The 23,479-nt window shown below is 39.8% G+C and overlaps 1 protein-coding gene across 1 annotated transcript; it reads left to right on the top strand.

Moving 5' to 3' along the window:
* The first annotated feature begins 540 nt into the window (after positions 1-540).
* Positions 541-23,479, top strand: LOC132283531 (protein MODIFIED TRANSPORT TO THE VACUOLE 1-like). The gene is made up of 5 exons (XM_059785491.1): positions 541-1,233; positions 1,839-2,588; positions 2,936-3,091; positions 21,576-22,544; positions 22,996-23,479. The coding sequence occupies exons 1-5, from the start codon at positions 1,027-1,029 to the stop codon at positions 23,035-23,037; spliced, it is 2,124 nt and encodes a 707-aa protein (XP_059641474.1). The 5' UTR covers positions 541-1,026; the 3' UTR covers positions 23,038-23,479.

The raw sequence follows: 23,479 nt of genomic DNA, 5'->3' as shown, positions 1-23,479 counted from the left end.
AATCCTATTTTGAGTGTTCGGGTCTCTAATTTCCTCAAATTGGATCCGAAATCCAGTTCGGGAAATTTTGCACCTACACTAATAAGGGGTTATCACCTAAATTTTCAAATGATAGAGAAAAATTATTTAAACAGTTAAGCCATTTTTCGGTTTTCATTTTTTCTCTGTAATTCCTTGAGGAGCTAGCGGTGGCGAGCAGAAAGAAACACAATGGGACAGAAAATTGAAGAGAGAGAAAGAGTCGTGTGCTTTTTGGATTTTGATGTGGCAAGTCGCGTTGGATTCGAAGGGTAGTCGGCGGATGAAATCGGAAGATATATCATTTTTCTTAAATGAATGTAAAACTTAAAAACAGTTTTATGATTACAATAAAAGATTTTTGGGAAACATGATTTTTTTAAATAAAAAAAAAAAAAAACAATATTTGCTAACATTAAATAATAAATAATAAATAAATTGGAAAAAAAGGACCTGCGCTCCAAATTGGTGCTTGGTTCATGTCAGTGGTCCGAGCACCGGTTGACTAGGTTCGATCTTGTTTTCACCCACAAAAACCTAACCGAACGCAGCGTTGTCCCTATTCTTCTGATGAATCTGATTCTGATCGCTCTTATCGTAAAGCTCTCCACAGGTGATTAAAACTGTGCGTGTTCGAGAACAAGCTTCTTCCACATTTCAATCCCTCTCGCTCTTTCTCCAGTCTCCAGTGCCCATTTGAATCTTCTTCCCCCTATTTACATGCATGCATGAATTGAAATGTAAATAAAATTTCTAGGGCTCATATAACAACCAATAATCCATAGCAATCAATCAATCAATCAAATTGATTGCATTTGATTTACAAAAAATCATCAAATTCGGTTATTAGGGTTTTGATCTTGCATCATACGGAGGTATCACTTGATCGGTGAAGCCAAATTGCTATTCAGATCGATCAGTTACCCTCCAATTCTCGATTGACTCGTATCACATCTCTTCAAGTTCTTAGTTTTTAGGGTTTCGAATTGAATTCGAGCTACCAAAGGTATGGATTCGAGCAGGAGAGCGGTGGAATCGTACTGGAGGTCGCGGATGATCGATGGCGCAACGTCGGATGAAGACAAGGTGGCGCCTGTGTACAAATTGGAGGAGATTTGCGAGCTTCTTCGTTCTTCGCATGTCAGTATTGTCAAGGAAGTATCTGAATTTATATTGAAACGGCTTGAACACAAAAGCCCAATTGTCAAACAGAAGGTATCGTACATCTTTGAAAGTGATTTTTTTTTGTTAATTACTACTTTGTAGCTTGCAGTAAGCAGATCTATATTCTGTATTTGTTGAAATTTGCGTTTCATATATTACCACTTGTGAAGAATTCAGTGTTATTCAAGACCCATATATTGTGATTGAGCTGATCTAATTAGTTGAATAAGCAGAGTAGTATGTTCTTTGATTGCATCATAGAAAATAGGAATCAATTACTTGTATCTTGTTATTTGGGCTTAGTTTGGTCTGCCATGAAAAATGACTTATCTTAGTTAGTATATTTTATTCGGGTTTGCTTTATAAAAGGTTCTGCAAGGAAAGTCTTTTTGGAAGCTATAACTCATGTATTTTAATTAATTATTTATTAATTTCACTAAATATATGAGGAAAATATAGTTAGTATTTCACAGTGATATGTAGTAATATACTGTAAAATTTAGGTTACTGATGAAAGGAGTTATATGATTGTAAGTCAGCGATTATAATTGTTAAGATATGCTAATACTTACTACTTATAAAAAAAAATAAAAAGAAAAAAGAAGAAGAAGAAGAAGAAGAAATTCAAATACTTATTATTTTTACATCTTGCATAGGCTTTAAGGCTGATTAAATATGCGGTGGTAAAGTCTGGCGTGGAGTTCAGGAGGGAAATGCAAAGAAATTCTGTGGCTGTGCGCCAGTTATTTCACTACAAGGGTCAGTTGGATCCTTTGAAGGGAGATGCACTGAACAAGGCTGTGCGAGACACTGCCCATGAAACAATATCTGCAATATTTTCTGCAGATGAGAGTAAGCCACAACCTGTGGAAGATCTTAATAAGCGGATACAAGGTTTTGGAAATACAAACTTTGAATTGCCATCTGAAGATAAGAAATCTTTTCTCAGTGAGGTGGTTGGCATTGGAAGTGCCACAATAAAGCAGGGATTGAATAGTATAACGCAAGCTCAGTCGTTAAGGAAGAATGACACTGGAAGTTATAAGAGTCCTGCTCTTCGAAGGTCATTGACAACAGAAATTGATTACCGAGATGGAAATAACAGCATTGAAAATCACGCTGAAACTCAAAGCTCTTCTCGCTTTTCAAAGAATGGGACTGCTGGACCTTGGGGTCAGGATTTGAGGGTTACCCAACCAGAAACAACCAATGGGGATTCCTATTCAAGTCATGCTGAGAATAAAACTCGCGAAGAGAGGTTATTGGAGACCATTGTAACGTCTGGTGGCGTCCGTTTACAACCCACTCGAGATGCCCTTCAGGTTTTTCTTGCAGAGTCCTTGAAGTTGGATGCACAAGGTTTAAGCGATGCCCTCAAATCAAAGCTTCAATCTCATTTGTGGCAGGTATGATCATTTTGTCAATTTACTGGTTAGATGATGCATAAAAATGTAATTACTCACCCATTTGTGTGGCTGGTGTGCTCTTTGCGTAGGCGATTACTTGATGCATAAGTTGTAGAAGTTTGACCGTACAACGAATATATACATCGACATATGTTCATCATGATAAAATTCTCTAGGCTGCATTAAACATGCTGATTGGTTTTAATCTGTATATACTTTACTTCTTTAAAACAAATCTGGTTGTAGCTTTTTCTTCAACTGAAATATATTCCTTATAACATATGGGAGACTGAACTTATTGGCTCTTCTTTTTGTTTTTTCTTTCTTGGTATTATGACTTCTATCAGGTACGAATGAAAGCAGTCTGCGTTCTTGAGGCAATTTTGAGGAGAAAAGATGATGAACATTTCTCGATTGTAGCATCTTATTTCTGCGAAAATATAGATGTTGTGGAAAAATGTTCCGAGTCTCCCCAAGCTTCTTTGAGGGAAAAAGCGAGCAAGGTAATTATTTCATGCATGGGTTCGAGATTTTTCTTTTGTATTTGTGTTTCATTTCTCTTTAGAACTTTTGGTGGTGGGTGATTCCTTTGTTTAACACCTACAAAAAAGCTGATATTCAAAGAAACCCAAATAATCCTCTAAAAATAATCCTGGGGAAGCAAAGAAAAAATGAAAAAAGAAAAAGTAAAGAATACTGCCCTTATGAACAGCCCCCCAAGCACCGTCGAAGGACTACCTTGTTTCGTTGCTTTCCACATAAAGGCACCTGAAGAGTGAATAATGGCTGTTTAGTCTCCTTTGAATGTGCAGTCTAAGGCTTGGTGGATGTGAGCAATTCATCGAAAACATTCAACTCGGAATACAATGCTCCCGTTAAAAGAGAACAATCACTATCCTCTTGCTCGAGAACCTCTGGAGTATATAGTTTTAGAACGCCACCCAGGGACAAAAATCCTTAGAGGGTAAGATCACTATTACGTCAAATTCTTGAGGCAAAATCACTACTCTAACGAAGGTTTTTGATTTGCACTAGCGAACACCTCAAAGATGGTAGAGGTTCCATTTCTTGAAGAGCTAGGAAGACCTATCCAGCTAGTATTAAGGCTTTTAAATCTGTTTCATGTGTACTCTTGGGAAGATGCTTATCTAGATAATATCCTTGCAACTCAAATACAGAGTATTATCTTAGGCATTGCTGTCAAGTGATTTTCCAGTGCAGGTTAATAAGTAACAGTATTTTATTATTTTTAACTGGAATTGATGTATGATAGATAATAAGCCTTGTATAGATATCTGATATTCGTATTAGTGATTGTCTAGAGATAAATTTTTTATTTTTTTTTCAAGTGCCTGGAGAGAATTATTAAATAGTGGTATTGAGGATTATTTGAGGACTGAATAACATGCTGCTCTGGAGGGTGTTGAAAAGTGTCAATGAGTTGATTTTGCTCTCCACGACATTACTGACTGTTTTTTCTAAATGAATGGGTTCACGGAAACTCTGAGATCAACTGATGCTTCACTTTATAGACAAGTTTGATTTGTATCTTTCCTCAAAGATGAACTAGGATTCTAACCATCTATCAATGATACTAATATACGTTGAGGATCCCATTGTTCACAACGACCTCAATTTATTAAGGTTTAAACTTAAAGTCAAAATATCAAAATATAAATAAATTAGAGAAATGTAATTTATTAAGGTTTAAACTTAAAGCCAAAATATCAAAATATAAATAAATTAGGGAAATGTAAATAATGGGATGCTCAACATATGTCATCCTTTACGTGGAGTAGGCATGCTTTTTTTAGATTTATGTATTCAAATAAAGGTTGCCTTGGTTATGGATGAGCTAGCTTTAGTAAATTTAGAAATATAAATGAGGACGTAGTGAGGATTGAGAATCAAGTGGTTCAAAAGTGAACATTTCACTTTATGTTTGCAAAAAAAAAAATAATAATAATATTAAACGAAATAAGTGAACAAAAATGAAGGTGAAACCAATGTTGTTAAAGGCGTTCCGGGCGCGCGCCAGGCACATCAAGGTGCAGCTTTAGCGCCTTACATGCACCCAAGCGAGGCGTCTTTGCATAGGCGCGTGCCTATTTGGTAAAGGCGATAGGCCCAAGGCGCATATGGGGCGCACCTGTTTGAAGGGCTTTGTTTTTATGTTATTTAAAGAGTTGTTTACATAATATAATTGGTATGCATATGTTAAGTGGTGGACCCTACCACTTATTATAAGTTATATTTTTTTTGATAAATAATAATTGATTAAAAAGCGTTCAAAAGGGGAACGCATCCCTTAAACAAAAGTGTAACTGGTATCTAAGGACCCAAAGAATCCAAAAAATTAACTAAGTGATCGGAAGAGGAACAAGAACTCCTCTTCACGTAACTAAAGATAAAGCAAATAATATGAAGTTTCAGCGTCACCATGGACGACTCCTTCCCTTCGAACATTCTGCAATTCCTCTCCTTCCAAATGCACCACCAAACACAATGCGGAACTATCCTCCAATAGTCGCGAACACTACTTCTCACACGGCATCCCCTCCATGCGTTAATCAGACCTTTAGAAGATCGAGGCATTACCTAAAACATACCAAACAAGCCAAATATAAGGTTCCAACAGTCATACGCCACAGGGTAATGTAGGAGGATATGATCCACTAACTTACCATCACGTTTGCAAAGGTAACACCAATTAACAATCCAGTTGCCTCTCTTCCTCAAATCGTCAATCGTCAAGATCTTGCCCCAAACAGTAGTCCATACAAAGAATGCCACTCTAGGTGGAGCAGTAGAATGCCATATGGTCTTCTATGGTGTTAGAATATATTGTTATCATGTATTGTTAGAATATATTATATAATATATCATTACTATATATAGCATTACCTTATATGGCAATTGTATTAACCTACCGTCATTACCATATATAGCATTACCTTATATGGTATTGACTTGCTCTCCACACATGACCTCTCCTATATAAACCCCCATGTACTCTTCATATCTCACACATCAATACATATACGTTTCTCTCTCTCTTTACTTCTAACATGGTATCAGAGCCTTTCGATCTCTGGTAAGCAATCTACCAATTTATCGTAGTCACCACCGGGGATGGCACCATTAGCCGCATCCTCGGCGGCGGCGGCGGTTAACCGGCAAATCATGCTTGCAAACTCACGCTTCCGCACTCCAACCGCGCCACCATGCGCCTCAAGTGGTAATCCCACTCTTCCATGCGCTTTCACACGCACCAGCGGTAATCCCGCACCTTAACGTGTTGGATCACCTTCGTCACCCCATTAGTGGTCATCATGCGCTCACACGTGAGCGCCTTCAACCTATTCACGCTCCGCATCTACCTCCAAGATCTTCACAAATCCACCCTACGTCACCTGACATGTCAGCATCAGTCTAACGTTAGACACATTCTGCAACGGTGCCAGTAGTTATGCCAAGTCACCTACCCTGTCAGTTGCCATGCAGCAAGTCACCTTTCACTTCAGTTGCCATGTCATCAACCACGTTAGCATCGGTGCCACGTCAACTACATCAGGGTGAAAGGATTATCTTCAAACTCAAGATGGTTTCATATAACCCACCTTGACTTTGAGGGGGGTGGTTAGAATATATTCTATAATATATCGTTATCATGTATTGTTAGAATATATTCTATAATATATCATTACCATATATAGCATTACCTTATATGGTAGTTGTATTAACCTACCCTCATTACCATATATAACATTACCTTATATGGTATTGACTTGCTCTCCACACATGACCTCTCATATATAAACCCCCATGTACTCTTCATATCTCACACATCAATACATATACGTTTCTCTCTCTCTCTCTTCACTTCTAACACATGGAAAATCAATGCCAACGAAGTTAGAGAGGCATCGAAACATGGATCGTACTTCAAATCGACCATGGGAAGAAGGGATCCACCTAATATCATCACTACCTTTGCCAACTGCCTCCTGCTGATACAACATATCCAGAAAAACACAGACCTCGTCCATCTTCCAATCTTGAAAAGAACGCCGAAAGCTAACGTCCCACATAATCCCACTGCTATCAAGCCGATAACAGTCAACTATGCAGGCATGTTTGTCAGTGGCGATGCTGTACAAACTAGGAAAAGTGTAAGATAATGGCTGGTCACCGCACCATAAATCCTCCCAATATCGAACATATCTACTGTCACGAACCTTGAATCTAATATGGGAAGAGAAAACATCCCAACCCTTCCTAATGAATTTCCACACACCAACTCCTCCCGTAATAGAGATTGGATTTTGAGAGCTCTTAGCTTCCTAGCTAACACAAAACTGGAAGAACATGTAACCGTTGCTTCTTTCCACCAAAACCGAACACTCCCTTGGAAGTCCTCTGCTCTCAGCCACATATTCTCAAATTGAAACGGGGAACACCGAGATCTCTAACCCCCACAATCTAGTACCAGGAACATGATCAGAAGTGACCCTTGCTAAAACCGCCTGAACAGCATTCGGGAATTTCTCTTCCCACTCCCCAACCTATCTAGTCTTGATAAGGTAACTGGGTCTCTGCCATTAGACCAGTTAAAGGCTACTCCTTCCATTGGTAGATCAATGAGAAAGTGCCCATCTATAAAATTAGAAAACTGAGTCATGTCCAAAGACTACCTTCCCCCTGTGGACCTCTCTAATGGGGACCTAACAGAATTAAAATCCCTACCCAGACACCAAGGAAGAGTCCACAATCACGAACATGGCAAAGCTCCTCCCAAAAGAGTGGTCTATCACTATCAACTACCGGTCCATAGACCCCAGTGAAAACCCATATGAAATTATCCTCCTCCATCTTGAACACGCAGGACGCAAAGAACCTCCCCATCCAGACGTCCATCTGAGACAACCATCTACGATCCCACATAAGTAAAATTCCACCAGAGGTACCTAAAGCATTCAAGGCCTCCCATTCCACAAAACTTCCTCCCCAAAAACTCCTAACAGCGCCATCAGACATAGAGGCCATCTTAGTTTCTTGCAAACAAACAACCTGGGCGCCCCATTTCCTTAAAGCTACCTTCACCACCCTCCTTTTGTCCGGATCGTTAAGACCACGAACATTCCAAGTAATGATTCGTAGCTTCATTGAGAACCAGATAAAATTATCTCCCCTCCTCCCCTCCTTCCACTCCTACTTCTAGTCCTTCCCCTCTCCCTCACACCCCCCTCTTCCCTTCATAGTTGACATAAAAGATAAGATTCTTGACCTCCTACTCCCCTTTCCAAGACGATAAAGGTCTCTTATTCACAACCTCATCTATCACTGCAAGCTCTCTTCCTTCCACAATTGCATGAAGAATGAACAATGCCCGATCATTCATACCCTCTGATGAGACACCCAGTAGCTCACTAGTAGCCCCTATGTTTGCTACTACCCATTCCTTGCCCAAATCAACAACTGTTTCAGAGCAACCGGGTCGCATAACAGCCGACGGTTCCACCAATCCCAGATTAGATTGGTCAGTCTCTGACCATGGGACTACCTCGTTAGAACAAACTTGTTGAATGGAAACCAAGTCATCGATCACCTCCGCAACACTGTCCTTTCCACTTGCAAACAGATCCATCTGCGATTCCGTATCTGTAGCAGAGCCACCCATACCATAATTCAAAAGGCTAAGAGATTCAGTCGCCTCTAGCCATATAGGTGGTAAGCAATTAAATCCTTTCAGAGCAATACAGAGACGGAGCTCTTAAGCAAAGCCAAAGCCAAGTCGTTTGTCAGTTGAAAATGAAGATCACGTCCCACACAAACCGCCCCCTCAGGCGATTCCTTAACAGCACAAGCATCTGGGTCAACATACCTAGGAAGAACAGGCCCGCAGCCATCCATCCCTTCCACATTCAAGCTGAACTCAATTTTAGACACCGATGGCAAAAACGACAGCACACCCTTCTCCTTCTCAACACCACTCCTCAACACCCCACAAGGAGTAGAAGAAGAAGAAGAAGAAGGAGCGTAAGGAGGGCTCCAAAGGTGAGGGACAGAAGACATACATACCTGGGTCATTGGTTGAAGAGGTGCGAGTGATCTACTTTTGTTTATCATTGCGAGACCATCTGTTTCCATGGCGAATCGGATGAGAGCCCCTGTTTGGTCTGAGTCTTCTGTCAGTTGGCAAAACAGGAGCAGAGGTGAGAGACGTTGCAAAATTAAAACAGCATTGATTTTGTCGAAAAGTCTTCCCGTCTGCACTCAATCCGACCGCGTCTACACTGAACTACATCCATCTCCTCTTCTCCGGCAGAGACCACAGTCTATTTGCAAAAGAGCCGTGAAGAAGACGTTGTGGGGGTAAAAGATCATTAACTGAACGATCTTGGCTGGGCTGGAGCAAAACTTTTGGGCTGGGCTTGTCATTCAGAAAGGATATGGACAACTGATTGCTGACCCCCACGTAGCCTTCCTCTTTAAATCATTTGGATCCTGTGGCCCGTAACGCGGCAACGTCCAGCTTATCAGGCCCATCAGAATCCAATGCATGAGTGGCACCTATATAGCCACATGCCCGTTCCACGTGGATGGTCTCCTTTAATATGATCATATCGAGGATTTGAAAAGGAGTGGATACGAGCGTTACGCGTACGACTCGTGGAGCTTCTTCCCCCACTCGCGTGCGGCGTGTTGATATAGACGCGTCACTGTCCTTGAGGGCCGAGATGAATCTACAACTGCCGTGAATGGCGGTCCCTTCCGGTTCTCGTTTCTATGAGGTGGGAGCCATCAATTGTGCCCTGAGAGGACCTCGGAAGGATAAATGGTGAAGATTCCTCCATCAAGGCGACCTTAAAGGCCATTCTTTGGTCTTCGACGAAGATGAACTTCGGCACGGCGCCTCCGGCAGAAACGTGGAGAAGAACTCTCTCACCTCCCGCCATATCGTCCGCCTCCACACCTCTGAAACCACCGCACAAATCTCCTATGGCTTCAAATAACTTCTGGCACTAGAGATGTAGGGGCAAGCCGTACATCACCACCTTTCTTGTCCTATCTCGAACTCTCACCGCTGAACATCCCACCGCAAAATACCAAACATCAATAGATAAGATAGCATCTCCCCAAATCTTCTTTCCTAAAACCAAAACCCTTTGTGCCTTAGCCTTCGATGGTAGCCTGAACAGAAAAAGGCCGTCAAGTAAGGATAAGACCACCACCCCAGACAATACCTTCCAAGACTTCGTCACCCACACTTCGATCCCGCAATACTTCCCACATCTCTATCAAAATGTCCGACTAGGCAAGATTTCAGAGCAGATTCTTGGATCGTCGTACTTTGATGATCAACCCTGAACACCATATCTTTGCCAATTGAAAAGCTTTTGATCTCACCATTAAGGTTGAGGCGTGGAAGGATCGCCACATCGAGATACGACCGTAGCATATCACAATTACTTGCCAATGGAGAACAGAAAACCAAATGAAGGAGAGGAGGAGAGTCAACAGGCGCCGGAGTAGAAACTCGGGTGTCTGAAAGGGTTGAGAGAAAAGTCATAGAGTTTTACTTATTATAAGTTATATAAAGCCAAAAAGGTAAAGCAAACAAAAAAATATGGCTCAAACACACGCAAAGATTGCAGTGGTTTGAAGTTCTCAACTCTCAAGTCTTCGATTTGGGGTTCTAAGGCTCTCCTCCTCTTCGACAACCCTCTTCGGCAAACTCTGTATCTTTCCGGCAACCAAGTAAGCTCTCTTCCTCTCGTTGTTTTTTTTTTTTCTTGTTGCTGCTTCTTTTCTCTTCTCTCTCCACTCTTCTTCTTCTGTCTTTTTCTCCTGTTCTCACTTCTCTCTCTCTCTCTCTCTTGCTTCTTATTCTTTTTCTGGACTCGTATCTTCTACTGTCTTTTTTCTCTTGTTCTTCTTCTTCTGTTCTGAGGAGATCAAGGTGTGGGTGACGAAGTCTTGGAAGGTATCGTCTGGGGTGGTGGTCTCATCCTTACCTAATGGCCTTTTTCTGTTTAGGCTACCATCGGAGGCTGAGGCACAAAGGGTTTTGGTTTCAGGAAAGAAGATTTGGGGAGATGCTATCTTATCTATTGATGTTTGGTATTTTGCGGTGGGATATTCAGCGGTGAGAGTCTAAGACAAGACAAAAAGGGTGGTGATGTAGGGCTTGCCCCTCCATCTCTAGTGTTAGAAGTTATTCGAAGCCATATGAGATTTGTGCGGCGGTTTTAGAGGTGTGGAGGCGGATGATATGGCGGGAGGTGAGAGAGTTCTTCTCAACGTTTCTGCCGGAGCTGCCATGCCGGAGTTCATCTTCGTCGAAGACCAGAGCATGGCCTTTAAGGTCGCCTTGACGGAGGAATCTTCACCATTTATCCTTCCGAGGTCCTCTCAGGGCACAATTGATGGCTCCCACCTCATAGAAACAAGAACCGAAAGGGGCCGCCGTTCACGGCGGTTGCAGATTCATCTTGGCCCTCAAGAATAGCGACGCGTCTATATCAACATGCCGCACGTGAGTGGGGGAAGAAGCTCCACGAGTTGTACGCGTAACGCCCCTATCCACTCGTTTTTAAATCCTCGATATGATCGCATTAAAGGAGACCATCCATGTGGACGGGCACATCGCTATATAGGCGCCACTCATGCATTGGATTCTGATGGGCCTAATTTGAATTTTGGGCCTGATTCGAGTTCTGGGCCTAATTCGAGTTTTGGATTGATAAGCCCATCGATACTGGGACGTTGCCGCGTTACGGGCCACAGGATCCAAATGATTTAAAGAGAAAGGTTACGTGGGGCCAGTAATCAGTTGTCCATTTCCTTTCTGAATGATAAGCCCAGCCCAAAAGTCTTGCTCCAACCCAGCCAAGATCGTTCGGTTAATGATCTTTTACCCTTACGTCTTCTTTACGGCTCTTCTGCAAACAGACTGTGGTCTTTGCCGAAGAAGAGGAGATGGATGCAGTTCAGTGCAGACATGGCCGGATTAAGTGCAGACGAGAAGACTTTTCGACAGAATCAGTGTTGTGATTTTGCAACGTCTCTCCCCTCTGCTCTTGTTTTGTCGACTGACAGAAGACCTAGACCAAACAGGGGCTCTCATCTGATTCGCCATGGAAACAGATGGTCTCGCAATGATAAACAGAAGTGGATCACTCGCACCTCTTTAACTACCCAAGTATGTCCTCTGTCCCTCACCTCAGGAGCCCTCTTTACGCTCCGTCTTCTTCTACTCCTTCTTATGGGGTGTTGAGAAGGAAAAGGGTGTGCTGTCGGTTTTGCCATCGGTGTCTGAAATTGAGTCTGGCTTGAATGTGGAAGGGATGGATGGCTGCGGCCTGTTCTTCCTAAGTATGTTGACCCAGATGCTTGTGCTGTTAAGGAATCGCCTGAGGGGGCAGTTTGTATAGGACGTGATCTTCATTTTCAACTGACAAACGACTTGGCTTTGGCTTTGCTTAGGGCTATAAACGAGTCGAGCCGAGCCGAGTAATGGTGTGCTCGAGCTCGGCTCGGTCAGGTAATAGGCTACTCAAGCTCGGCTCGAGCTCAAGTCAAACCTAGAAAATTTAGTTCGAGCTCGGCTCGGCTATGTTTGACGAGCTTCGAGCTCGATAGCTCGTTTAATTTTTAATTTTTTAATTTTTTTTTTTTTTTTTGTGGTACTTCACATCTAAGACCTGTTGTTATAACGGATCTGGAACAAAAAAAAAAAAAAAGTTTGAGAGAAATAGATTTGCAGCAATAAAAAGAGAAAAGTTTGAGAGAAAAAGAGAAAGAAAGTGATAAATTCGACTAAAATTAAACTTACCAGAGTTGATTTTGATGGAAGAAGTTGAGAGATGCACAGATCAATAGTAAATTTCAAAATTTATACTAAAAATCAGTTTGGATAAAAGACGATTAATTGAAGAAAACAAAGAGTTTTTGGGAGAGAGAGAAATGTGATCGGAAAAATGGTAGTATATATATATATATATATATATATATATATATATATATATATGTACAAGTTTACATGAGAGACGAGATGGGTATTGTTGGTGGGTATGTGTTTGATGAGTTGATTGTTGCTGCTGTGCTAACCTTCAGGAGAAAAAAAAGTTTACATGAGAGAGAGAACAGATGGAGGCACAATAGGCCTTTCTTATTCCATCAACCTTAAACATAAAAAGGTTTATATACAAAGACAAGAAAGGTCTATTTGCATAATAGCCACACTATATACCATTACAATTTGACCCCAACATAAATATATATTTACATATAAATATGCTATATACAATTACAATCTGACCCCAACTTTTGTATATATTATAATTGGGTATGTATATGTGTATATATATATATATATATATATTATAATCGAGTATGTTCGTGAACGCATTATCGAGTCCAGTTCGTGAACGGTTCATGAACAAATGAGTCGAGTCTACTAATGTTCAGGCTCGGCTCGTTTATAAATCGAGCCTCATAATTTGGCTCGAGCTCGGTTCACTTATTAACGAGCCGAGTAATTAACGAGCCGAGCCCGAGCCGTTCGCGAATGGCTCAGCTCGTTTGCAGCCCTAGCTTTGCTTAAAGAGCTCCATCTCTGTGTTGCTCTAAAAGGATTTAATTGCTTACCACCTGTAGGGCTGGAGGCAACTGAATCTCTTAGCCTTTTGAATTATGATATGGGTGACTCTGCTACAGATACGGAATTGCAAATGAAACTGTCTGCAAGTGGAAAGGACAGTGCTATGGAGGTGATCGATGACTTGGTTTCCATTCAATAGGTCTGTTCTAACGAGGTAGTCCCATGGTCAGAGACTGACCAATCTAATTTGGAATTGGTGGAACTGTTGGCTGTTATGCGACCCGGTTGCTCTGAAACAGCTGCTGATTTGGGCAAGGACTGGGTAGTAGCAAACATAGGGGCTACTAGTGAGCTACTGGGTGTCTCATCAGAGGGTAATAGTGATCAGGCATTGTCATTTCTTCATGCAATTGTGGAAGGAAGAGAGCTTGCAGTGATAGATGAGGTTGTGAATAAGAGACCTTTATCGTCTTGGAAAGGGGAGCAGGAGGTCAAGAATCTTATCTCTTATGTCAACTATGAAGGGAAGAGGGGTGGTGAGGGAGGGGAAGGACTAGAAGTAGGAGTGGAAGGATGGGAGGAGGGGAGATAATTTTATCTGGTTCTCAATGAAGCTACGACTCATTACTTGGAATGTTCGTGGTCTTAACAATCCGGACAAAAGGAGGATGGTGAAGGTAGCTTTAAGGAAGTGGGGCACCCAGGTTGTTTGTTTGCAAGAAACTAAGATGGCCTCCATGTCTAATAGGGCTGTTAGGAGTCTTTGGGGAGGAAGGTTTGTGGAATGGGAGGCCTTGAATGGTTCAGGTACCTCTGGTGGAATTTTACTTATGTGGGATCGTAGATGGTTGTCTCGGATGGACGTCTGGATGGGGAGGTTCTTTGCATCCTGCATGTTTAAGATGGAGAAGGATAATTTCGGATGGGTTTTCACTGGGGTCTATGGACCGGTAGTTGATAGTGATAGACCACTCTTTTGGAGGAGCTTTGCCATGTTAAAGGATTGTGAACTCTTCCTTGGTGTCTGGTTGGGGATTTTAATTCTGTTAGGTCCCCGTTAGAGAGGTCCATAGGGGGAAGGTGGTCTTCGGACATGACTCAGTTTTCTGATTTTATAGATGGGCACTTTCTCATTGATTTGCCAATGGAAGGAGCAGCCTTTTCCTGGTCTAATGGCAGAGACCCAGTTACCTTATCAAGACCAGATAGGTTCCTGATCTCTGGGGAGTGGGAAGAGAAATTCCCGGATGCTATTCAGGCGGTTTTAGCAAGGGTCACTTTTGATCATGTTTCTAGTACTGGATTGTGGGGGTTTGAGATCTCGGTGTTCCCTGTTTTGATTTGAGAATATGTGGCTGAGAGAGGACTTCTAAGGGAGTGTCCGGTCTTGGTGGGAGGAAACAATAGTTACAGGTTCTTCTAGTTTTGTGTTAGCCAGGAAGCTAAGAGCTCTCAAAATCGAGCTTAAGAGGTGGAATAAGGAAGTGTTCGGGAATCTTGAATGGAGAAAGAATAGAGTCCTCGCTGATTTTTCTGAGATTGATCGTCTTGTAGAGGCAGGTGGGGATGTGGAGTCTTAACGCTCTAGGAGATCTTCCTGTCAGGCGGTTCTTGCTAAGATTGCTCGTATGGAGGAGATCTTGTGGCGCTAGAAATCTCGGGCTTTATGGCCTAAAGAGGGCGACCGTAATACGAAATTTTTCCACGAGCTTGCTAATGCCCATAGGAGTAATCATATAGGGCGAATCCAGGTGGATGGTTCAGAGTTGTGGAGGGAGGAAGAGGTGCGTAATGAGATCATCTCTTTTTATCAGAAGCTTTACACCAATTCGCTAGGATGGAGACCCAGGCTTGACGGGCTTCATTTTGAGGCTATTTCTGAGTTGGATAGAGATGGTCTTGAGATCCCTTTTTCCGAAGAGGAAGTGCTAAAAGCTTTGTCGAGTTGCAATGATGACAAAGCCCCGGGTCCAAATGTGTTTACCATGCGATTTCTGTTGGAAAGTTGGGAGGTGGTGAGAAACGGATGATGAGACAGAAAAGGATGATGAGAATTATGAGTCCTTAAGTGATGACCAAGATGGTGCTATGTTTATTGATGAGTTCTTAAGTATTTGGTTTACAAGACTTTTGTATCTTTGTTGGGTGCCATTTTTTTATTTTTTTTTCTCAACTTGCGCTTGACTTTAGTCGGGCGCGCGCCTCGTCTTGCGCCTCAAGCTCCAGGAGGCCTTAGCGCCTTAGTGTACCTTGAGCCTTTAACAACACTGGGTGAAACTGGAGATGATGATAATCATAGTATCAAGACAGGATGGATTAAATGGAGGAGTGCATCTAGTATATTGTGTGTGATAGCCGTATCCCTTTATGTTTGTGAAAATATTGAATGAAATAATAAAAGATATTCAAGAAGACATTCCATGGTGTATGTTATTTGCAAATGACATAGTATTAATAGATACTTCTAAGGAAGACTTAACAACAAAACTAGAAATATGGAGAAAGCCACTTGAATCAAGGGGCCTAAGAATTTGTAAAACTAAAATGAAATATATGGAACGTAAATTTGATAAAGTAGAAAATGATTACAATTTAAAGACCAAGAGTTACCTAAAAGAACTATTTCCGTTACCTAGAATCAGCATTACAAAAAGATGGGGAGATGATGGTGATGTTGTAAGAAGGATTGGGAGTTGTGTCTACAAAATGGAGGCAAGCTAGTGGTATCCTTCGTGACAAACGAATACCAAATAAATAATGGTTATTAGGCCGCCGTCAATATTGTAAGGAGTAGAGTACTTATCAAAAATAAATAAATGGTATAGAGCGTAGCGGAAATGAGGATGCTACATTGGATGATAGGAGTCACTAGAAAAGATAAATAATGATCGTGAAAGGGGAACATTAGGTGTCGCACCTATAAATGATAAAATTAAGGAAAGTAGACTTAGGTGGTATGGGTCATATACAATGTAGACCCAATGATGCGCCTGTTAAAAGAGGAAGAGTTTTTTGCTTAGAAGGTAAATGACAAAGAGTCCGGCCCAAGCTTACTTGGCATGAAGTAATTAAAAACAACTTTAAAAACTTAAAATTAAGAGAAGACATAGTGTATAATAGCAAATAATGGAAAAAAAGAATTCATGCGGCCGACTCCATTCATGTGGGATAAGGCAAAGATGGTGATGATGAGGCATATCCCCTTACGATTGAAAAGGAAGTTCTATCGAACAACTATTAAACTAGTATTACTTTATGCACACAATGTTGAGCACCTAGGAAACAACATATGCATAAAGTGAGTGGTGCAAATGTGAATGTTGAGGTGGATGTGTAGTAAGGCTAGAAATGATAGAATAAGAAATGATCTCATTTGGGAGATGGTTGGACTAGCACAAATTGGGGATAAAATGAGAGAAAATCGGTTAAGATTGTTTAGACATGTGCAAAGAAGACCTTTAAGTGCACCATTTAGGAAAAGTGACATAGTCCACACTGAGGCTAATAATAATGGAAGAGGAATACCAAAGTTAACGTGAGTTGAGTTAGCAAGGAAGGATATGATAGCTTGTGGATTGACTGAGGCTTTGGCCTTAAATAAAGCGAAATGGAAACATAGGATCGACCTCAAGTAGTTGGGAAAAGGGTTTGGTAGTTGTTGATGTACTCAAATAAAGGATTATGTCTAAACATCTATCATATTCTCATTTCTCATTAAGAAATGGCAGGCTTAAAACATTTTATGCTAAAATTACAGTTTGTTATCTAAAGATTGTCGCATTCTTCGAGGTATATGAGTTGTCTTCTTCTTCTTCTTTTTATTTGTTTATTTATTTTTAATATTTAAAAAAAAAAAAAAAAAGATTAAGATCATAAATGTTATCCATCCTCAAAGAACTGTGCTGTTCCTATGGAGCGATGAAAGAACTGGTCCAGAATCTTGTTGATCTATTGACTGTTTTTCCTTTCCATTTACTATAATTTACGATTTGTCAATATTTTTTTATTTTTTTTTTTTTATTTTTTTTTATTTTTTTTTTTTTTCTGACCATTTCCATGTTCTTCTAATTCCTTTAATTGTGTGACCTCCATGTAAAACATATTGGAGAATTGGTCAAAGCAAATGTTGGCCTTTTGTCCGACCGAAGATAACATTTCAAAGCAAATTGAGAGACTGAATAGATTGGACAAGGTGATACCTTATATAAAAAAGAATCTCAAAAGAGTCAGTCTTCAAAGAAATAAATGTACCAAAGCTGAGTAAGATTACAAGCTATTTTGAAGAGACTTGATTTAAGAGTGAATTAGTTGGGGCAGAAATCGAAGTTAAGAGTATCGAAGAAAGTGATAGTAGATGTTCTCACATTGATGCAAATAATAAGGAACAAGGAAATGTTGTTACCAGGTTTGTAGTCAACGTGCCAGCGAGGCATGAAGATGCCCTACAACTTTTAAAACATATTTTCAATCTTTATTTAACAGAGAAAGAGAATATTTTCAATCTTTATTTTGAGTCTACCTGATGAGTTGTAGTTTCCAAATTGCCCTAATTAGTCTTGTTAGGTACACAAGTTTGTGTTGGCAATTTTCTACTTAAACTTTCGTTTCTAATATGTCAAAGTGTCTTGAATCATTCGAGTACATGAAGTCAGGGAAGACCCAGATTTCAGAAGAACACGGCGAGAAATCTGCATTCTTATTCACATATGCGGTCGTACCAAGCCCCTAGTTCTCAAAGTGAGGTCAGGAGTTCAAGTCTCAGTGGAGGCACGAGTGTGTAAGTACCAACTAAGGAAAAAAAAAAAAAAAAAGAATTAATATATGGCACAGATAAATTTACCTTGGGAAGATCTAAAATGACAATTGATTTTAGAGCGGCTCAAAGTTTTGTTTTAAATGAGTTTCTGAAAAATGTATTTGTCGAAGTTGAAGGATTTAAACATTTTTCAAAATTGAGTTTTAACCTGAACAACATGGTTTGTTGATTGATTGAGCATTTCAGGGATTGATTGATAGGTCGATTGATCGGGGGACTGTTTGAATTTGTAGGAGTAATACCAAGAGCATTGATCGAAGCACTCCTAAAATGTATGGGCTATCTATATGGGTTACAAATATGGGATATAGTTAGTGGAGCTTTCAACTCTTTATGTATGCTTGAGAGAAATTATATCTGTAGAGAGAGAGTTTTGAGAATCAATCTAGGGTTGTTCATTGATTAATATATTATATGTGATGAAGAGAATCAAAGGATATATATATATTTTTTTTATCGGAGTGGAAACTGAGTGGTTTGCAAAGAATACGTTGACTAGATCAGATGTCACTTATGTGAGTTTGTGCAGCGGAATAAGTTGTGGAAAGTTTAAGTTTTTATCCAGAGAGAATTTAATCAGTGTCTTTCAACTCAATTGGCTTTAGTTAGATTAGCAAATAATTAAACAATCACATGCAAAATAAAAGCAAGTAAATAGAGTTTGAGAGATGACACCAGGATTTTTAGCGAGGAAACCCCAATTAGCAGAATAGACCAATTGTTGTGGGAAAAATCTCGTGGATTGTGCAGTCTAGGGCAAAACGATCCAATATGTATGAAACAAAGTACAATGGACTTTGACTCAGGCTTACACCCTATCGTTGTACCAAAAACCAATTGCTGACAATCTTCGGCTTTGCGACGTCCCGTCCAATAGCTTTTGACTCCAGGCTTACTCTTGATCTTTGTAGAAGGATTGATGGTAGATCAAACAACACTCCTCGAATGCTCTCACCCTTCCATAGTGTGATCGCTTTACCCCTTTTCTTTAAGATCTGAATTTGATGTAGAAGAAATAGATCTGCTTTCTCTGATCGTTGTAGATGCAATATTCAATAGATTTTGAACACAATTAGGAATTGAACAATACTCTAAAATCACTCTTATGTTTATGTGTGTGTTCAAAAAATAAAAACAGAAAAATCAGATTTGATTTTCTGCAAAATCTCTCTCAAAGGCTTTTAAGAAATCAGAAGTTTTAATGCAAAAGCCACGCAAAACCTATATGAGAAAATATGTTTATATAGACTTTTAAAAACCTAGATATGTTTTAAAAAGAGTTAATTTCGTGCATAGGTCTTTTGGAAAGAAATCTATATCAAATAGGAAGTTTAGACAAAACAGGAAACAAACGTTACCAAATCTGTAGAAGGTCTTGAACCGATTTAGGGTCTTGGAACAGGTTCAAGATGGCCAGTGTTGAATTGGATTCAAAGTATGAATCTTGAACCAGTTCAGCTGCATGGAACCGGTTCAAGTTGGCCAGACTTGAACTTGAATGTGTAAACACTTAGAAAAAATTCCTGTTTTGAAAATTTTGAAAACATACCATGTATGAAAGTGTCCTAACGTTCTAACTCAACTTCCTAAAGTGTTATTCATACCTTTTTCGTAGACCTCAATCTATCAAACATGAACATCTCTTCAATTCAGCAACCGATCTTCATCTTGAATTTTGAACTTGAAAATACAACTCGATCGGACTTGTTTTGACGCAGAAATTAGCCAATTACAAAATATATATCTCACAACTTATCATGGAGATTAGAAGTCCATGTAGAAGCAGATTGTGTGAGTAGTAGTTTGTCATGGATCATCTGGGAAAATCTTGCGTAAGTCTAAGTTAGGAGGGACTAGTGATTCTTGGGTTAGAGTCTGGTAACTTAACTAGTTACCTCTTTCACAGACAGATTATAGTGGATTTTGATTTGTTTGGACTAGGTCTTGTGGTCTTTTGTTTTTTCTTAGCTGGTACTTACACACTTATGCCTCCATTAAGGTTTGAACCTCTTACCTTCCTTTGGAAAGTAAGGGATTGGTAAAGTTGGGCCATTGATCGGTGGTTCCTATTGTCTTTTCCTGTTAAACATTTTCCACATAAAAATAATGTGTCTACGCTTTATTTTATTTATTACTTTATATGTTTATATGATTGGAATTGAGACACTTGATCAATTAATTGACTAAATTTTAGACAAGGATTGATGTTAATTCAGAAGGATAGTTGCAAACTAAAATCCATAAGACTTATTCACCCTCTCCTCTAGGTCTAAGTCACCACTTACTCTGACGCCTTGGGCAACGATCTCTCGTATCAACAGGCCCCTCATTTTATTTTTCTTAGACATAGGACAATAGGAATTAGCTTTTCAATCTTTGATAAAAAGAAGCACCGAGACTGTATGGTCATTCCCTGGCTCTTTTACAATTAAGGTGAAGACTTCATAGATGGCCTTGGAGATATCCTATAGTCTATATTAGAAGAATTATAAGCAGAATACAATTTCAATTGTTCTATACTTGTTCCATGAAAAACAAATATCCCTCTAGGTCTTGGAGATATCTAATCCATTAACTTCAGTTACGTGTATTATTACAAAATCATTATGGAGGTCTCCTCTTCTGGGATTGGGAAAGCCTTTGGTGACAGCATCTATGATTCTCATGGAGCTCTTTACAAAAGGCAGACAGGTTTGGATGCAGTTCTAGTTGCAATTGAGTTTTTGGAGTGGAAAAATCTTAAGATACGGGGTTTATGTACCTTAAGAAAGAGTAGGACAATAATAAATTAGAAGTCATGTCTCTACTTCTAGAATTGAAACTTCATTGTTGGAATTGATTCGATGATCTATCCTCTGTTTATGATGCATTATTGATTAAAGTATCCAAAAGTCAGTTCTATGTATCCGTGATAGGCAGGGAGGCCATCTTTCCTTCTCTCAGTTTAACTTTGTAACTGAAGACAAAATAAGAACTTGATTGGAGGTTTTTGTCTTCGAACTTGGAAGAGATACACGGTGAGTATATATTTATTTTGACAAGTCACAGTTGGTGAATAATTGGAGGTTTTCCAGTGATACCAACATCTTCTCCCTTAGTTGCCCTTAAATCCATCCGATGTTGAGTTGAATCTTCTTTCCTTCACATTTTAGTGCTTCAAACCAATTTAATAAAATACACCATTAGTGGCTCAGTAAAGGGTTCTGAAGGCTTGAAGAAGTAGCAACCCTTTTCAAGCCAGGACTTAGCAACTGGCCTCGAAAACTATATGGCATTGGCCTGAAATTTCTGAGAGTTGTCCAATTTTTGATTTCTGGTTGAGAAGGCAATTTTTAGCTTCTGATTCATAAATGATGTAGTTCTAACGAAATTTAACTTTATTTTCCTTCATTTTATATTCTTCATGTTTCTCTTATAAAGAAGACCACTGATTCTTTTTACACTATACAAGAATGATTCAATTATTAACTTTTTGCGGTGATGGTGAATACCAATATATAGCTTGCTGAAGAATCTGTTAGTTCCTGGAGTATATCAGTTTAATAATCATGTGGTCTTTGGACAGGTTTTAAGCCTTCTGGATGGGGACAGACTTGGCACCAGGGAGGGACATCTAGAAAAGCCACTAAAGGCTGAGACAACTGCCATTCTGATGCCTGACTTGATAGATGCTAGTGATCCAGATGACATGCATGTAACAGATGATTCTATGAAAGTGCAAGGCGGTCAAAACATTGGAAATACATCATCATCAACCACCGCGCTAATCAATGATTTATTTGGAGATAGTTTTGGTACTGGTGTGAGCACAAATGAACATAAAAATGATGACGACCCATTTGCAGATGTCTCTTTCCATACCAGCAATAATAAGGAGCACGTAGCTGATCACTTTTCTGGGATGACTGTTGATAAACCAGGGGCTGTTGAAGTCGGTACTGCTGCAAACAATAATGCTCCTGAACTTTTCGATATTTTTGGGTCGACTTCTGAACTTCAACAGGAGCAAGGGAAACATAGCAAAGATGTTAATGATTTTATGGCTGGTTTGTCCGTCAATGAAAATGCATCAGTGAAGCAGAATGGAGCCTCCCTTAGAGTACTCTCACCAACTGTGTTCTCAGATTCCTCTGTGAGTCCTAGACATCAGGTTTCTAACGAAGTTTTGAATGGCATACTTGGTTCTCAATCAGACGGGATGAATGCAAATGCTATGTTTCCTTTGGGTACTATGCCTTATCATTTACCACCTGGCATACTGTTCAATCCAGCTTTTCCTTCTCAGCCAATAAATTATGGTGCCATGGGAAGTTTATTTGCACAGCAACAGTTCCTAGCAACAATGTCCAACTTCCAGCAGTTGGGGAACCTCCACATGCATAATGCTGGTGCCAGTCATGCTGCTGGAACTGGAGGAGTGGCATATTCTTCAGCCCTTCCTGACATTTTTAATCCTAGCATTCCAACTCAAAATCCCATTTCGATGATAAACAGTTTGAAGAAAGAGGATACTAAAGCATTTGATTTTATCTCAGTAAGTTTGAGTACTCTCTCTTTACAAATTCTTTCTGGTACCAGCTTTATATTATGAATTTTGGGAAGAATTTATCAAGTACTTGTTCTCAAGGTCAACGACAGTGCTCCTAGTTGAGTTGTCGCCTTCAAAATTTTTTGTTCTTCCAACGGCATCTTTCTGTTTTCTTTTTCAATTTTTTTATATATTTTTTTTTAATTTTAATTCTTCTTCTTCTTTCTTCTCTTTTTAAATGGGATTTTGGATTGTGGCATATATAAGCTACTGATCAATTACAAGATCTGCTTGTTTGCCACCACCTTGATTCATTTGGAGTTTAATATTGGTTATCCCCATTGAGAAAAGAAAGATTCTCTTTACGCTTGTTTATTTCAGCTTCCCTTAAAATGTAATGGCATCATCACATCCGACGACTCCCCTGATTGTGTTCGTAAAATTTCCATTGTGCCAGGATCATCTGGCTGCAGCTCGTGATCCTAAGAGAGTGGGTTGAATCTTGGAGCTCATGCTTTGACCAAGTAGGACCTTGCTCTACTCCAACGGCAGCTTATTTATGATTGAACCAGGTTTTTCCTTCAGCTACATTAGATATTCTTTTGCAATAATGCTCCGTATGCAGATATTAAGAATCATGTTCTCTTGGAAACTGCATGGTAATTGGTAAAATCCAGAGAAGATCCCAGAACTGGTAGGAGAGGTGAAATTCACCGTCATCCTCTTGAATTCTGAGATGGAAGACAGTGTGTGTGGTTGAGCAGTTTGTTTAAATCTCTTGTAACGAATTTTTAGTGTTCTATTTTCTTCCCTTTCTCTTTTCTTTTTCTTTTCCTTTTTCTTGGTTATTTGGTTAATTACATTTTGTAAGTGTACTTCTGGCACATGTATCCCAGACAGGCAATGGATAGCAATATGTTGTTTGTTTGGCTGTATAGAAA

This window comes from Cornus florida, unplaced genomic scaffold (genome assembly GCF_030987335.1).
Source record: "Cornus florida cultivar Cherokee Brave unplaced genomic scaffold, ASM3098733v1 CherokeeBrave_3.0.0_Hap2_Chr11, whole genome shotgun sequence".
In the NCBI taxonomy this organism is placed as follows: domain Eukaryota; kingdom Viridiplantae; phylum Streptophyta; class Magnoliopsida; order Cornales; family Cornaceae; genus Cornus; species Cornus florida.
Note: the sequence above shows the minus strand (reverse complement) of the source record. Positions and strands in the feature narration are given on the sequence as shown.

Excerpts from the sequence above, each read along its gene's own strand:
- LOC132283531 (XM_059785491.1), top strand. The coding sequence starts at position 1,027 with ATGGATTCGAGCAGGAGAGCGGTGGAATCGTACTGGAGGTCGCGGATG. Across the intron at positions 2,589-2,935 it reads TTCAATCTCATTTGTGGCAG|GTACGAATGAAAGCAGTCTG; the intron begins GTATGATCATTT and ends GACTTCTATCAG. Across the intron at positions 22,545-22,995 it reads AAGCATTTGATTTTATCTCA|GATCATCTGGCTGCAGCTCG; the intron begins GTAAGTTTGAGT and ends CCATTGTGCCAG.